The sequence below is a fragment of the Diadema antillarum genome, unplaced genomic scaffold, assembly GCF_040938485.1.
Source record: "Diadema antillarum isolate AM-2024a unplaced genomic scaffold, OU_Dant_1.0 seq00000061_RagTag, whole genome shotgun sequence".
Taxonomy (NCBI): Eukaryota; Metazoa; Echinodermata; class Echinoidea; order Diadematoida; family Diadematidae; genus Diadema; species Diadema antillarum.
In genome coordinates, this window is record NW_027271165.1 from 322,206 (window position 1) to 340,489 (window position 18,284).

Here is an 18,284-nt window from a genome sequence, read left to right on the forward strand (position 1 = left end):
TGTTTGAGGAGTGCTTTCCCTGGGATTACATAATGGGACCTGATCTGAGAGCCGGATAGTGAAATATTGTTGTATGTTGGCTAGTATTGCATTGAGGGAGGCAGAAATTAATGCCAATATTCAATGAATATCATTTCCCAAGTAGATGCCCAAAATTGGTTTACTATTAAGAACTCTAATGTGCTGAAACTGCATAGTTCACAACTTACTGTGAATATTATATGTGTGACCCAATGTGGGAGAAACTCACTGTGAATACTACATGTGTGACGTAATGTGGGAGACTCATTCTGATATGACATTTGACATCAACTGTTTGAAGTGCACCAGTGTCAACACCTTCTGATAAAGACTAATTCAAATTTGCCACCAGTTAGAGGAAATACAATTAAAAATTGATTTGACAACAGCAGTACAAGGAATAGGACAGGAAGCAATGTGGCTTTATGAAAATTATGGAACCCTGTGATGCACATTAGCCTCTTTTAAAGCCATGCTCAAAGCAAACCATGCTTACAGTAAGCCTTTGCTCGGTATAAGGCATACTTGGTGTAGGCCATTCATAGTGTGACCTGTACATGGTGTAAGCCATGCCCGGTGTTACACCGTGTATCAGGGAGCTCACTGTGGTACCTTGCCTCTCTGGTGTCCATACGATGGTGTTTGTGGTGCTGTTCATGCATTTATGGGATTTTTCCTCTGTATTTTCTGTGTGCATTGCTGCTGATTTCATCTCTACATGACCATATACTGTACATACCTGTCCAGAACAAGGAAGATCTTAATCTTTGGGCCATCCATCTCAAGGAATTCTTTCACAACATAGCAAGGACATTAATGTCCTTTCTTGGAGTTATCTGAAGCATGTTATGAGAAAAGGGCACCAAATCAAAATATTGCTCTGAGCTTCACACTCTATCTCTATAATCACATTTCTTCCCCTCATAGCATAATTTTTTTCCATTTTTAAAAGAAATATTTCTATGTATTGAAGCTCACTCATCACAACTTTTGTTACTGATCAGCCTTCTTGTGAAGTATTCATTTTCAGAATCTTGAGATATAAAATGCATAAAACTGACATGATCATGCATTGTGTAGAATGAAAGACACAATAGGAGCTGTGGCCTTTTGGGACATGACTTTTCTCTATTAAAATGGCCATCTTAATTTTCCAAATTTTCTTTTGATTATATTGCAAAGCCATTGCAATTAGACAATGAGATAACTTCTCATTGTGCAGGCATCATATTACTTATCTGCTTGTTCACTTTTCTACAATTCTTTTATTTTCTTTCTTTCTTTTCCTTGCCATGAAAGTACCTTTGCAAAGTGAGTTTAGGGAAGCAAAATTAGATAGAAAAAGAAACAATGAAGTAACTACTCCAAACGAGTAGAGGACTCCTGTGTAATCATGTAGAATGCTGTTACTGTATCTGTGGTACTTGTGATGTGAAATGTGTATGTTTATCTGTGTATCTGTGTGTCTTACAACCGTAGCTTTGGTGTGTATGTTTGTGTGTGTGTGTGTGTGTGTGTGTGTGTGTGTGTGTGCATGTGTGTGTATGTGTGTGTGTGAATGAGGGGGGGGGGGGGACCTGACTGAGGACATCTATAGGACAAAATGGAATGCTTGAAAAAAGACACATAACACCCAATTTATGCCATAGATAGATACCAATATTTCACATACAACTGCCATGCAGTGTGAAGTTATGCAACTGAATGCATGCTTTGTGTGTGTGTGTGTGTGTGTATTTGTGTTATATGTGTTTTTGAGTTTGATTGGATCAAATACCAGCAACAATGATGTGGAATTTTGTACAGTTGACACAAAGATTTTCCTGTTGTGTTGGAAGAAATCCTGGAAGTGTTCATGATTGCATTGATGAATCCTGAAAAGAGTTCTCTGATACTAATATTCATCACAGAATGAGAACATGAGTTTTGTCGTGATTTTCTCTTACCTTGTCATTGACGTTTACATTTGCCACATAATACATACATCCTCCAAGGTTGTTGGCAATGCCTTTGTGTTCATTCTTGTTGGCATGTGTGGGAATCCTGCATGGAGATTATGTGGGTCTCTGTTAGTGGATGTGTGTGGATGTATGTGAGGTATCATCATCCATCCTGACCTATGACCCCATTGCATGCCCTCCTCCCATATCCCACCTCACCCCACCCCTCCCCCTCTCCTCTCCCCCTCTCCTCCTCACCCCACCCCACCCCTTCCCTTCCCTTCAGATGAATATATTGCATATTTAAAGACACATTCAGCATCTTTTGCAATGCTGCAAACAACACTTCCATTACCACATCTATGTTCCAACATGATCCCCAAAGATGATGTCACTAGTACCCTGCCAACCTAATACCCAGAATCCTTAGCTTTACCCATAATACCACAGCTGCCATCTCTCCGCCCTTCCTTCCCATGAGCCATTTCATCGGGACAATGATCTCTGTAGCTATAGCAACTGGATTCCACCTGGTAAGTTTGTCATTAGAAATGCGATATGAAATCAAACACACTGCATGCTCTACTAACTACCTGAGCCAGAGACAGGGTAAATATTATTTTTGATTTTCTTAGCATAGTTTGGTGTGAATATGATTTTTAAGAAGCAAGTAAGCATGTCTGTAATCATCCTAAATGATTGTCATAATATTTTGTAGTGCTTTTTGTTACTTTTAGTTATGAATATGTTGGATTGGCATGATTTTTATGTAATTTCACCTTGAATACTCAAATACTTCATTAAGTTTGCAGTACAGGTGTAGATTTCAGTTCAATAATTGAATATGGTAATGTTTGGAATTGTTATTTAAATTTTGTAATGCAGTCATTGAAATTGATAGTATTCTGTGTAGTAAGAATGTCTTTCTGCGTGGAAATGCTTTCTGAATATCGTGGTTGTAAAGAAACATTGATATCATTAATCATTTACCAGATCTGGAAAAAATTTATGAAATTGAAAGCAGTCAATCGAAAATAAATTTGTAGCGAAGCGACGTGCAATTTGCAGTCAATTCTGTCACATTCCCTGTGATGAAAGGTGGATAATTTGCTTCTGATAAGTACGCTGGTAGGTAACTTCTTCAATTGTCAATAGAACTTATGGCCAGGAAAATGACATGTAAATTTTGCAATTGTGCTGGAGAAAGAACTTATAATCTGATTTTTATTCTGCTATTGTAATGATTAATAATGATAATAGTAAACTTTTTGCATCATGTATAGTACAGATCTGGCCTTGACCATTGTGCAGCTTTGTCTTCTTTTTCTTTTTCTTTTTTTCTTTTGCATCATTTTTTATAGTCATCTAAAACTACCCTCGCTTATACATGGCCAAAATTTATAGAAGGCTTGACTTCATTTGCAAATGCTTGCATGTTTAGACAACACTATGTATAAGATTAATATCTGTTTTCCTCAAATGTCAGTTCATGAGTGCATGCTATTGTCATAATTTGCATGTTTCCAGTTTCCCACGTTATGTTTAGACGTGTGAAGTTATGGCATGTATATTCTATTTTGGGATAAAAGAAATCATTTGTGGATGTGGGGATATTTTTTTTCACGTTTTTGAGGGAAGTCACATGCTTGACGTCGCTGATATTGATCGTATTCTGGTGCCTCTGAGGAATATCAAAACTTATTATATTCATTGTCTTGTAAAAAGTTTTTCTTCATGAAAATGTATCCAAGTAGAGATTCGAACAGTGTAATTTGATTCAATCATCAAAACTGATAAAATTTTGAGTTAACTTTAAGAACCGTCAAATTACATAATGAATGTCAGTGAATGTTAATTAATCATCAAACGTGGAATTTGGATGGGCACCTCAACAAAACCCTGTGGGTCTTTTTGCTGTGTTTACCCCTGTGTGATTTTGCTCAACTCATTTTGCCCCTGCTATGCCCCCAAGTGTACATTTTTGTGAAAGATGTATTTTCTTTTATGACATTTCGCATTATAAAAAGTATTTCAGCTAAGTGCACTGGGAAACAATATATTCCTTGCCTGAAAAGATATCCAAAAAAAAAAGATTTGATTCCGTCCCATCCCCTTCTCCCATTTTTTCCCCGAAGTGATGCCTAAAGTGCTAACATTCCCCTTTTAAGGCCCACTGCTACACTCCTTACCTGTGAAGAGCTCAGAAAATTTACTGGTTTGAGATGGTGTATTGCAGCATCCTTTAATTTGATAACTTGCAGTGTTGTTTGTTTTGTTTTGTTCAGTTTTGATTTTGGGGGGAGTGAGATGTAAAATATATTCTGTAAATTGTATGTTACAGTGGCCATTGCATATCAGGACACATAACAAAATGGTATAAGTGGACCTTCTGCATGAAAAAAAAAAGAATCAAACATTCAGCCTACAAGTATACATCTCACTGTTTGTCATTTTCCTCCATTAAATTAGCTGATGAGCAGGAGAAATCCACTCCAGAGGAGCAAAACGTGGAAGATCTGTGGAAACGGGTCGAGCAGCCTAACGTGGAGACTGTTCCTGCTTCGGAGAATGAGGTCCAGATGCGTTCCAAACCCGCAAGCAGCAGGGATAATGCCAATCGGAAGAGTTTCAACATTGATGAGGAGCGGCAGCGCCTCGAGAAGTGGCAGAAAGAGCAAGAGAGACTCCGGCAGGAGCAGTACGAGCAGGAGCAGAGGAGACTCCAAGAAGAACAGGAGAAGGACCTCCAGAGGGCTGAGATCATGGCCAGGAGGAAACAGGAGGAGGAGTTGAAAGCCCTGCAAGTGAGGAAACGGATGCTGCAGAAAAAGGCCCAGGAGGAGCTCAAGAAACGGGAGGAGGAGATGTTGGAGAAGGAGCGACAGGAACGGGAGAGGAGGCGGATCCAGCAGATGGAACAGGAGGAGAAGGAGAGGATCAGGAGGGAAGAAGAAGAGCGGTTAAGGTTGGAGCAGGAGGAGGAAGAACGGCGAGAGCAAGAAGAGCGGGAGAGGAAGGAGGCAGAATGGAGACGAGAGGAGGAGCTGATGCTCGTCAAGAGGAGAAAGGAAGAGGAGAAGCGCCGAGAGGAGCAAGAGAAGAAGCGCATTCAGGAAGAAAGGGAAGCCAGAGAGCGGAAAGCCAGAGAGAAAATACAGAAAGAGAAGGAGGAATATGAAAAGCTACTGAAGGAGAGGGAAGAGGAGATGCAACGGATCGCTCGTGAGCAGGAGGAAAGACAAAGAGCAACACGGGAGAAAGACGAACGCGAAAGACAGGCTCGGGAGCAGGAGGAGAAAGAGAGGCTTGCTAGACAACGACAGGAAAGGGAGCGTATTGAGCGGGAAAGAGAAAAACGCCAACGCTTGCTGCAAGAACAGGCAGAGAGGCAGGAGAAAGCCAGCTCACATCGACCTTTTGCCAGCGACATCATCCAGCCGCAAATGCAGCAGAGGCAGGAGTCTGCCCCTCCTTCGAGTGGTCCGCACAGGAGACAACCATCAGAGGACGACATGTACCAGCGCATCCGGGAAGAGGAGCGGGAGCGCATCAGGCAGGAGGAGAGGGAGCGTCTCCGCAGGGAGTGGGAGCAGCTGGAGCAGGAGAAGCTGCAGCAGCAGGAGAGGCACAAACAGGAGGAGGAGCAGATAGAGCGCCTGAGGAGAGAGCAGGCAGAGCTCCAGCGAGAGAGGGAACGGCTGGAGCAGCAGCAGAAGGAGGAGAAGGAGAGACTGGCCAGGCAGAGGGAGGCATTCCTGAAGTCCTCCAGCGACGAGGTCTTCCAGGATGACAACCTGGACAAGATGAACAGCATCAATCGGAAGAACAAGCAGCTGTCTGAGGAGGACCCGCCCCTGAAGGCTGCTCACCTCCAGGCTCCAGGGAAGGACATCATTGATAGAAGGATGGTTCCAGAGAGGGATAGCAAGCCAGGACAAGTCTACATGTCCATGCACAGGGGTGAGTTCAGTGTGCCTCAATCTCCTTTTAATCAGCAGGAGTCAGCCAAATAAGCATACACACAAATGAGGTCTTTGTAAAACTGGATGTGTTATGCAGATATATGTCATGTGACAAGTTTGTCAGTCATGTTGAAAAACTTGCAATGGTAATGCACTCTTTGCTTTAAACCAAGCTATCAGTAATTGTTGCCCTCCTTGCCCTCACCCCAATTTTCATGCTGTCTTATATATGCTGATATCATGCTGTATAAGATATTTCATGCATAATATGGGAATGGTTTCCCTCCTAAGGCAATTGGAAATTCAAAATTTCACTTGCAGATTTTCGTATTTTCTGTTGACGAGTCTTGCGTCTGCAAATTTTCAGAAATGCAGAAGTCAGAGAGAGTTATGGTACACATGCTGCATGTACCAAAAAGGAAATTAGCATTGTCTACTTCTAGCAACAAACGGCACATCACGATTCCATGGCCCCATATTGTAGAATCTGCATTGTTATATGTCTCTTGCCAAAATATCCCTTTTTTTCCCCCAGATGACAATCTACCGGTAGAGAAGCATTGGCTTGTTGAAGAGGCAAAGAGGAGACACCACAACTACATCTCAAAATCGACAGACTCCCTGGTGATTCAGCCGAGGAAAGACAGCCTGGATCACGAGCCAGTTCTGGAGAGAAAGCTCTACGGTGAAGAGAATGCCGCCCCCACCCCAAACATCTACCACACCAAGCCTTATGAAACAGACTACAGAAAACCAGGTGCGTTTGCCATAATATGCTTTAACACATATAGCACATACAATGTAAAGCTTGTAAGTTTTTCACAGAAAATGTGAATGCGTTTTGCCTTGATTTCATTATACAGTATGTCCCCCCAAAAATTACAATCGGATTATTGCATTCGTAAATACCAATATGATTAAACTGTCTAAAAGCTACTTCGGGGTCATGAAATATGATATCTAAGCTATATTTTGCAGAAAACCCCGTTCAGTTTGGTTAAGTGGTCACAGAGAAATGTGGATCGTTGTAAATTATGTCATGGGTCTGATTCTTCCAAGTGTAGCACATGGATGCTCTCGGATCTGCATAATGTGTGAACACAATGGACAGAACTTGGAGGGAAGGGATTCCTGACATGCCCTACAAAACTCCTAATTTCTTTGTGACCACTGAAGCAAATCGGATGGGGTTTTCTGTAAGATGTGGGTAATAAGTTATAGTTTCATACCCTGATATTTTGTTTGGATTGATTCACTATTTTTAAAGTAATCATTGCGGAGGGTACCATTGTAATTTTTTTGGGTGGGACATACGGTATAAGATTTTTAAGAAGTAAGTGCCACACTGGTTTAAGTGAGGACCAGATTGTAAATATCTAAATGTAAGCACTCAAAAGTAGAATCCTTTTGGTTAGATTATCTATCTTTACCTTTCTCAACTGCAATATTCAGAAAGAAAATCACTGTCACTGAAAATTATGTTACATATTCCAGAGCCCCCAGGATTTGAGCAAGAGATTCCCACACGTATCCCACCCCCTCATCGGGATCAAGGCTCTCTTCCCCGCCCTGCAAAGCACCCTCATGAATCGCAGCAGTCCCCAACGTCAGCGGACACCAACCGCTGGGATGCGCCCCGCCACAAGTACGAGACACAGCCGGAGTTCCGACAAGTTCAGCGCCGCATGCACGGCCAGCCCGACCCCGAGCGCAAGCAGAAGATGCACCACCGCCGCTCCATGCCGGACCTGAGTGATAAGCGGAGCTTCATGGCACCCACTGCTCGCATCATGGACGAGCCGTCCTCGCTCAGGGGATCCGCTGTCGGGGGCCCACCCAGAGGGGGACTCATACAGCCACAGCTACAGCAGCAGCAGCGGGCGGGACCTCCTGGAGTGAGGGGTGGCCCACCACACCATATGGGACCAGCTGGGGACCAGAGGCGAGGGGGACCAGCCCCAGGTCCAGATAGCTTGATTCAGGTGAGTGTCAGAAACAAAATGACCCCCCCCCCCCCCCCCCCCCCCCATTTAAGCATGGAAGAGTTTGTGTGCATATGATGGTGTCTGCTAGCCAGTTGGCTATGAGCATAGAATAGGAAAAGATTTCCCAGCAAAAGACTAACATCAGGGGCATGAATGAGACCCAATTTAAACTCATGGGAGCTTTTGTTTTCTAGTGATTCATTCCTCACCTTCAACAAGCACACACTGTAATCAACTGCATGTCAGATTTTTTTTTTTTTTGGGGGGGGGGGGGGGGGGGGGTGGGGGGTATTTTTGCACATTCTATGGAAAATTGTTCAAACAGTGGCAATGCACAATAACTGCTCATCTATCTATTTGTTTATTGTCATGATTGTCAAATTTTATTTTAGATCTGTCCAAAGATACACATGTCATTTTCAAAAAGTCAACACCAAGACAAGAATGAAAGTGTATCATCAGTATAGATTTTGATGGTTTTTTGGGTTTTTTTTTTTTGTCTTGTGTCAAGTTGATCTTCAATTTGTAGCTTACAAGTGCGCATATAAGTACCAATTTCTTTTGGAATCATTTTAGAAGTCTAATGCGGTGAATGTATAATACTAAATTTCTCCACCATAATCTTATCAAGTAGAGATCTTATGATTTGGACACTAAGAAAAAAAGGATGTTTGTTTCTGTAATTTTCATTTATATTTGTATGTCACGATAGCATGCATCGTAACACTACACATGCTGTATATACTGCACTGTACACTTAATTATTTGTCAATGCACGGTAAAAAATGACATCAGTGTTACTACAGAGTTGATAATTGAAGTGTTAAGATAACTTGGGGGTATACCAGTATGTGACTAGTGAGAATAATGACATGAATTACCCAGTGTGGTGTATTATGGGCACTTCAAGGAAGTTTTTGTCATGTTTCTGGGATATCGCAAGTTTAAAACTCCATTTTTGTTTGTTTGTCAAATGTTTGCCCACATTTTTTTCTTTTAGAAAAGTTTTATAAAAGAAAAGAAAATGCTCTTTTGTGATATGTTAAAAGTGTTATGTTTTTTTGTAAACCTTTGAGGACTAATTGAGTAAGTTTCATTTTTGAAAGGGGAGAAATGCAGTCAGTGTTATTTGTGATATAATTGGCTGTAATGAGGTGCCAGTAGGTTGTCATGTCAGAGACTATGATTTAAAGAATCTCTAACTCCCCTTTTTTGTGGTCAATATTTCTTGAGGTTGCACTGCTTTTTGTGTTCTAAATTTAAGCAAATCATTCTTCTTTTTCAATTCCTGTTCTTGGTTACACATTTCCTTAAAAAAAAAGAAGAAATGAAATACACTTACAGTATGACCACTTATTTCATTTGGTGTTGAAATGGATTAATTCCTACAATTCATAAATTTGGACAAGCTAGCTTGCGTGCTACATGGATTGACTGTTTTTGCTATTGTGTTAACTACTGCAGTTACAGCATGCAGAAGACTGTCCTTGATTTTTATATTATCCCAAATTACTGTTTCCCACCCATCTATAATGAGGAAAGTTACCCACCTTACATCCATTAACTTAATACTACACCAACTGTAATTTAACATTGTATTGATGTAAGAGCACTTACTTAGAAACTTGACAATGTGCGTATGGGTACATGGGACAACAGGTAGAGAGATGTTTTATTAGAGATGAACAGAAAAGTAACCATTTACAGACTGTAATGCCCTGGTTTCAAAAGTACAGATTTTTACGATAGACAACTGTGACATGAAAAGGAACTTCGTGATTGATATTTCTCACATCACTGTGCATAATTGCTAGTTTTTATCCTCTGAGAATACATTGCCATCTGACTCTATATCTTTGTGTGTATTTGGAATGATGTTGCCCAATGTGCACCTTCTTCCTTGGACCAGAGCATCGTGCAGCGAGCTGCCCAGAAGAAGGCCCTCGGTGGCAGGGAGTCCCCCCACCGGCCTCCCAGTTCCCTGTCCTCACACAGCGACAGGTAGACACACCTCAACCAGTGGCTGCTGGCTCTGTCTACACTTTAACCCAATTGGCCGGCTCCCTCTTTTTAATATCATGCAGCCTTTGTAGCTTGTTTTTCTCTCCTGCAAAGTGTATAACTCCAAAGTACGCTTCTTCCAGTCTCGCATACACTAGCTTATTTATACATTTCCATCAGCAGGCAAAGGAGGTGAGCTTTCAAACCTAGCTGCATTTCGTTTGTTGCATGTAGTTTCTTCTTCCCCTTACTAATATCACAGGGGTATATTTCTCTCTGAGGCATGGATGGAGAGCTAAAACGTAAACATTAGTTTATAGGTGTTGACAAGTATCATAGGGGAACATAGATACAATGCCCCCAAAGTATGGTTTCTCCCTTTATCTAACAGCTTATACAGTTGTTTTGTTCTACTGACACAACTAACATGTCTGTTTTTATCCCAGCAGGGATTCAATGTGACTTTGAATCAAATGGCGTCAATGCCTTCCTAAAGTTCGAGGAAAAACGAGGCATTTCCCCCTCATGAGAAACATGAAACGAAACAAAATCTAAGAGGATAATCTTTACCTCAATTCTTCATTCCGTTTCTCCCACATCCCAGCCCCATGACCATCGTAGGGGGCCAAAGAGCCCACCGGTCCAGGTGAGAGGTAGCGGAGGTCCCCCGCCCCAGTCACGTGCCCCACCCCGGCAGCAACAACAGCCTCTTCACTCACAAGCCCCAGGGCGGGGCCAGCCTGGCCCCAGATCATCTGCCTTCCAGCAGCCCAATAAGAACCCCCCTCCGGGGCGGTCAGTGAGCGGGAAAGTCCAGTGCTCCAATTGTGGCAAATCACTGGGGCGGGGCGCTGCTATGATCATTGAGTCGCTGGGCCTTCACTTTCACCTTGAATGCTTTAGGGTGGGTAAAAAAAAAAAATGCTAGTTGATAAAGGTTCCTAACATGCAACATCTCTTCTGTAGTACATGTATCTGCTGACTGTCCACACACCTAACAAAATAGAATTCTTCAGCAGGTTTTCAAGCAGTCACTTTAAACCAAATCCCAGTGTGACGTGTTGTTTTTTTTTTTTTGTTTCAATAAAGAACTTGTAAGACTGATTCTGCGTCTCTTTAATGACAAAATGCCAGGCTTTCACGCAAGGTAGTTTTTTGTTGTTTTTTTTTTTTTTTTGCATCACTCATAAAAGCACCTCATGTCACCAAGAATTCAAATTCTGGAGTGTCACTCATACTTCATGCAATCCTCATCACCCTATCACGTACACTGCACCAAACACAAAACAACCATTTTGAAAGCAAAGCAGAACAATGTCATAAAATGCGGTAATTCTGATTTTCATCATTGGATACTACATCTTGCAAGCATCCTTTGTAATTTGAACTTTAAAAAAAGAAAAGAATGATGAATATAGAACAGATTCTGTTTACAATTCACTGCAAATGTTCACGTGCTAAATTCATTTCTTGCAATTTCTGATGCTGTGTGTTTGTGGATTGTTTTCCTGATTTGCAGCCTTCGTTCTCGACTCAATCTATTTTTCTGCAAATTCTTAATGTCTGTTAAACTACTCTTGGCTGTACAGAATGGAATAAAAAAAAAAGAAAACTTTTCTCAAAGAATTCATGTAACATTGGTGTCTTTGAAATAGTAAGCTTGACTAATTGATCCTTTTATCTTTCTTCTGAATGCAGAGCAACTATTTCTTTGTGCAGAGGTTCCTCTCAATTTTCCTTCAAATCTGATGAAATATTTTATAAATAATGTCGTAAGCAGTTGCATAATTCTAAATAAAGATATCTCCATGGATGGTGCAATTCTCTTGATTTCAACAATTTCTATGTAATTTGCCCATTTTAGCAGAATATTATAGTGAAGTTGGCCTTGCAGATACTTAAAGTATATGTATGTTGTTTCCAAATGCTTCGGATTTTAACACTCATGCTCTATTATGCTACTGGTTTTGACATATTCCCAAAAGCAATGCAAGAAAGCCAGTTTAGAAAAAAAGAAATTGTAGAAATCATTAGAAAAGACATAAATGAAAAGCCTTAGTACTTTCTGCTCTCCCTTACTGCAAACTTAGACTTGGTGCACCTTTTGCTGCTAGATTTTCAATTCTAAATTCTCTGTGCAAACATTGTGCTCGATTAATCATTGAAACACAGTGTGCTTGTTTGCCAGCCTTATCTCTTTCCACAAAATTTACCTCTGGATTTCATTTGTCAATAAATAACACACATGTTTTGAGATCTCACCACCTGTGTGTCTCACTAACATGAGAAATGAAAACATTCCAAAGTTGCGTGCACTTTTTATGGATATAAGTGAAATGGATTTTGTGATCATTGCATTGTGCTCATTATATGTAATATTTATGGCACAAAAACTGTTGCGTAAGGTGATTTGAATGATGAGAAAACCTTATCAGGGCAATTACCCCCCAGTTAAATACTGGTTAGTGATAATGTTAAAATAAAGATTAGGGTTAGGTTTAGGGTTGTAGTTTGGGTTAGGGTTTTAGGATTAGGTTCAGGATTAGGATTAGAGTTAGGGTCAGGGGAAGGGTCTGGGGTAAGTTTTCATTAATTATCACAGTAATTTCTGATGTGGGTGTTATATAACCATAAGCAAAACGGAAGACTAAACAAAAGTAAGCTATCTTATATCCTTCATGAAAAGAAATAAAAAAACAAATTTCAGGCAATTCTAGGTTTGTTTGACTACCAAGGAATCCAGATCTTTTGGTTTGTTTGCGTGTTTTCTCAGTAATTTATTTTGAAATCACTAAATTTGTTCTTATGTTTCATAAGCTGTTTAAAAATACAAAAGCTCAACTCTATCTCAATCTGTATCCCTCATAGATTTCAGTGACAGTGTGTCTAGTGAATGTTGTTGATAGAAGCATACTTAATGTCTTCATAAATCAAAGCATTACGTGAACATTCGTAGGTTACTACCTGCCCATAAGTTTAAAGAAGAGATATTTGAGAAATATCCATCATGACGAGTTTCCTCACCCATGTACACTGTTTTGTGTGCCCACAGTGCTGCGTCTGCAACATCCAGCTCGGAAATGGAACTAAGGGCACTGACGTTCGGATCCGAGCCAACAAGCTACACTGCCAAAACTGCTACAGCAACGATGCCGGTAAGGCCCCCCCCCCCCCCCCCCCCCCCACATTCACCCAAGTCTTGTCTTGCCTCGCAGTGTCTTAATCCCACACCTCTCCAAGTTTGAGAATGAAACTGACCTAGATATCAATCTCAAAAGCAGCACCATATTTATAGAAGAGAAACTGGTGGGGATAACAGCCATACCATCATGATTCACATTGTATTCAGTCGCTGATGGTGTACTGTTCATTTGTAGTGGAAAGATGGATGACTTATTAAAATCACATTAGATTAGTGCAATCAAGTCATTGAGTCACTACTGCATCATCTTTCTTCAAAAATGCGAAGAGCATTGATTTATTGCAATCACTTTTTCATCCAAGTTAAATTTGCCCTCTGGCTTCAAATTATGACTATATATCTCATAAGGTTCAGTTCCAATAACCATTGTTTCTACACATCCCACATTTTAATTTCTTGTTGGCAGGCTTCGAGTTCACAGAAGTATGACAGAAAACACTGAGCGAGGCAGCTGGAGTTAAAGAAGAAGGAAAGGGCGCCCTCAAGGAGTGAGAAGGCTGCGAGAATAGTCTAGATCGACTGAGAAAAGAATGAGAGCGAGGGACACAGAGTCCTGTTTTTTAACATGTGTGTGATGGTGCAAATGTGAGACACACAAATGTATGCTTATTTCAGAAAGAACTTTCACATGTTTAGAAGATGTATTCTCAGCCAGGTGTTTCTTTGCCAGTTATAAGGTATTAGGAGTTAACTAGTAGAACACGTAGGTTTCGTGCCGTTGGAAAGTCATCAACACTAACACATTCACAGCTGTTTTCTTCCGTCGACAGATAGAAGTACAAAGTCTGCACACATTTCATCATTATGGAAATAAGTCATTAATGTGAAAGTTCCAATGAACATCAGTAAAATTGCACTCTCAAATCATAAACATGCAAGATTCTGAGTGGTTTTTGATTGACTGATTTTTTTTTTGTTAAGGATGGGCGTGGTAAAAGTTTATACATGGTGAGGTGCAAATTTGAGATTTGTGGATGTGTCAGCATCCAGTTGGCTTTTTGTCTGTTTTTTGTGTAGTGTAATTTTTGTCCAAGTGGCTGCAAACTACAATGTTTTTCATATATTGACTGAAATCCAGTGTGTATTCATTAGGCAGGAGTAGTACCCAATATGACCTCCCAACATTTGTAGTGTATTTGATGAATGGAATCCCTTTAGCACAAAGTTTTATTATCAAAAGTGGTACTTTGTTTTACACACTTCAGCACATTCTATGAGTGAAAGCTCAGTTGAACCTAGCTCATTCCTCATTTCATTTCATGATGCTAAAAGAAAAACAACAACCTTATGGCAGGAATTCACAAAGGCAGTTTAAATCTAGTCTGGTTTATGCCAATCCTGATTGCATAAATGCACATGACATATCACCTATGTCAACAGACATCTAATAATGGATGCGCACCAACATGTACTTATATCGTGCTTGTTTTAGTCCATAGATTTAAACCATGGATTTGATTTAAGCTGCTTTTGTGAATTCGGGCCTGCATATTTCCTTTATTCAGACTGACCAAATCGTATCCTGTGTCTATTGTAAAGAATTGAAGTGTACTTTATACCTTGTTGCCTTGACATGTTTACATGATGTTTGGAAATTTTGTGACTTGTCTTGTCCGTGGAGCTAATATCTCAATGCTTTATCCACAATATTCCAGCATTGAAGTACTTTTAGTCATCATAAAAATCATGACAGCCTGCTGTGAGTTGAATAATGCATTTTATTAAGGTTGAATATGCTGAACTGCCAATTGTCATTTTCAGTGTCAGGTGTAATAGGAGTCTGCCAAGTCCCGCAGAGTATCTATGTGCTGACATTGTCCTGTATTCATGACTTGTATTCAGATCTCATCATTTCCTGGCTTTTGTCACTTTATACAATGATGCTACGTGGGGTATCTATGTCATGAATGGAAATTTTTAAGGAGTTTTGTAAACAGTGGTCACATCTTACTCTTTGTATTTTGATTGCAAGTGGTCTCCAACTTGACCAAATGGGTATCAAGGGCCCATTCATAGTCCTTAGCTGTCTGTGAATTTTTGCCCTCGGCAAACGAGCAGGTGGGTTTTTAGCACCTTCCAGAGTTCTTGAAAAACATGAAAATTGTTGCCTGTACTCACAAAAACATGCAGTGATATGAACGGTCATGTAGGATATGATGACCCTTATGTGGGTCGCATGCCATGCAGACGTAGAGTAATCCTATGTCACATAGTCCTGAGATATTCCTTAAAAAAAAAAAAGATTTCCATAATCATCTAGACACTGAACAGATTATACCAGCTTTTGGCACTGAGATTGCTGACTCAGAGTGTGTGTTGATGCTGATTACACACACCATGCATTGCAGTCTCTGAACTGTTCTTGCTGTCACTTCCTGATGTGGGCACAGTCATAGATACCTCCTGTACATATTCACTCCACCTGAAGGAGCTATGTTGTATAACCAGAATGAGAAGCACGTATTAAGTCGTCGGGTGCCCGTGCATTGGCCGCTAACGCAATACAAATTGTATTGCGTTAGCGGCCAATGCACGGGCACCCGACGAAGTATTCAGAAGGTAGCTTACCTTTGTGCAAGTGGGTATTCATATCGCAAGCAAATTATTGATACCTTGGATAGTTGAATATCCCAGTCTGTATTCTTCATCCTTCATGAGAAAAGCCAAAGCTTTGTACTTCTTTTTTCATCAATTTCCTGTTGTGGTAGCAATTTATCATTTAATGAATAGCACAAGGGATAATGTGTACAAAACCAAGAAAAAATATATATATGGCATGGTGTAATATTAGTGAAGAGGGCTATTTCATTAAGATGTTTGCAATTATTGTGAGTTAGAGTAGTTGCAGTTACCATGGCAACCATCTATCAGCCTCATTTCAGTTCTGAGCTGTGATAAGTGCAATTATCATAACTTGAAACAATTGCAGACATATGTTTGAAATTGGCCTCTGATATGGATAATAGTTATGTTTCTATTTATCAATTACAAAAATGTTTATTTTGCAAAGTGTTGCATTTGAGAAAACAGTTTCGGTAAAGTTTGTCATTTTTTATGACTATATTGGTTTTTATATAGTTTTGATGATTCTGTGTATGTGAAGTTGCAAGAAAGTGTTGATTTAAAGAAGTAGTAGTGTATTGTAGTGGGTGGTTGGAAATATTGATTTACAGCATTTGTTTGTACAGATTTGCTTTGCAAATTGAGCAATGTATCCAATTTGATGTGTTTTAATGAAAGTAGAGACATTGTGAAGGTATGTTAGACATGACATTCACCAGCTTATGTTTTGAATTTGGCTCAGCAATCAAGCTTAAATAGCTCAATATTTATGGGAAATGAAGGTCAAATATCCACTTATTCACATTATCCATGACTGTATATCGTGTGTGATCAGTGTGAAAAGAAAAACCACACCATTATTATATTTTGTGTTTTAGTGCTACCAATGGATATTGTTATGTATAGAGGGATTTTGAGTTCTTTTGTGTGTTTTTTTTTATTCATTTGTAAAACTCATCACATCCACAAAAATTGCAATTGGGTGTTAATCACAGAAGTGAAATTATATATTAACATATTATTGAGGTAGATTTTTACTTGTGTATATTTCTTTATCAATTTGTACATATCTCTCCCTCTCTCATGTTGTGATAGTTTGATTTTTCAAAGGCATGTCAGTATAATTGTGTATGAATGTTTGTATGAAGTCCTGATCCATGCTCTTTGTAGTGTAGATTCTGTAAAGTCTTCCATCATTGTATTCCAACCACCAACGAAATGTCCATGCGTGAAAGATAATCAACCAATCATGTTGGTTTGTACTTAACCACGTTTTGCCAAGAGATCGAAAGAAATGTAAGAAAGATGCACAATGCAAACTTGAGCCTCAAGTCAGAAAATAATCAGTATGATACATGTAGTGCTCTTTGCTTAACCAGTCAATATTTTGATATATTTCTAAGGGAATAGAACTACACTTACATACAATATACTGCACCTTTTTTTTTTCATAGACATGTCAATATGTATTCTTTCCCAGTGTACAGGTGATGAGGTTGAGTTTGATCCTTCGATATTTGTTCATGCATTCCCATTGAAATTGTGACTTCCAACCGTACAATTTGATATTCAATTGAGCCACTTTATTAGGATGTTTTGGCTGCGAGTATGTTTTTTGACAGAGAAAGGGAAAAAAAAAAAAAAAACATCCATTCCTTTTTGTGCTACAATCAGAAAATTATCAATCACAGTGTACCAATTTATATATTTTCTCACAATATACAGAAGAGAGAAAACTTTTTTACACAAGTTTTTTGTTTGTTTGTTTGTTTTCTAGCATTGTGATTGATACAGTACTGTGAAGCGGGAATCTCAGAGCAAAGTTATTCATTCTTGGCTTTTGGGGTTGATCTGTAAAACACGAGTGCCTTGAATTTTGACCTTATTGTCAGAAGTAATGACAAAATATCAGTGGAAATATCGTGCGCCATTTTTTTTTTTTTGTCCACTTTATAGGAATCCACTCCAAACTGCAAGCTGAAGATCACATTTATCATTTACCATCAGTGAGAACGAAGTGACTTTGTATTCTAACCATGCTGTGTAGTGTACATGCATCTTGTGTGTGTCGATCTCAGTGACCTTCTGTCCTTGTATATAAGAAATGTTTTCATTGCATTATATCATAAAATAAAATCAAACAACAGATTGGTGAGATGGGAAGTTTCTGTTGTATCACTGGATTTAATTTCCTGATGTCTGTGTTAGCTGGAGACTGTGAACATGCGACCTTTATTATCTGATGTTAACTACCAGATCGAAGCCCCAGTACAGTGGTTCTTCGACAGGAATATGTACTGTACAGGCTGTATATTTTGTGAGGTTTTTATTTTCACAAATTTTGCCAGTTGGGTGCTATTCATGAATTACTCGGCATGCAAATTTATTTACTCTGACCGTGACATGAATGGGAGGTGCATGCACATGTACATGTCTCCCTTCCATTCTGTACTTGGCAATCGCAAATTTAACTACATGTACTCACAAAATTTTCGGGAAGTCCCAATTCACCAAAAAGGATAAATACATGTAGACTCATAAAATATTTGTGACTGTGCGCATCACAAAACCAACAAAAAGTTGCACCCCTTGATTTTATGTGAGGACTAAA

General features: G+C 39.6%; 1 protein-coding gene across 1 annotated transcript in view; it reads left to right on the forward strand.

The window, feature by feature from the left end:
• LOC139725836 (uncharacterized) overlaps positions 1–15,534 on the forward strand; it is a 104,335-nt gene extending 88,801 nt beyond the window's left edge. Inside the window, exons 20-25 of the mRNA XM_071636915.1 lie at positions 4,431–5,921; positions 6,459–6,680; positions 7,418–7,905; positions 10,514–10,813; positions 12,962–13,064; positions 13,518–15,534. Of these exons, the coding sequence (XP_071493016.1) occupies positions 4,431–5,921; positions 6,459–6,680; positions 7,418–7,905; positions 10,514–10,813; positions 12,962–13,064; positions 13,518–13,540 (2,627 nt within the window). The 3' untranslated portion in view covers positions 13,541–15,534. The remainder of the gene's footprint in view (positions 1–4,430; positions 5,922–6,458; positions 6,681–7,417; positions 7,906–10,513; positions 10,814–12,961; positions 13,065–13,517) is intronic.
• The last annotated feature ends 2,750 nt before the right edge of the window (positions 15,535–18,284 follow it).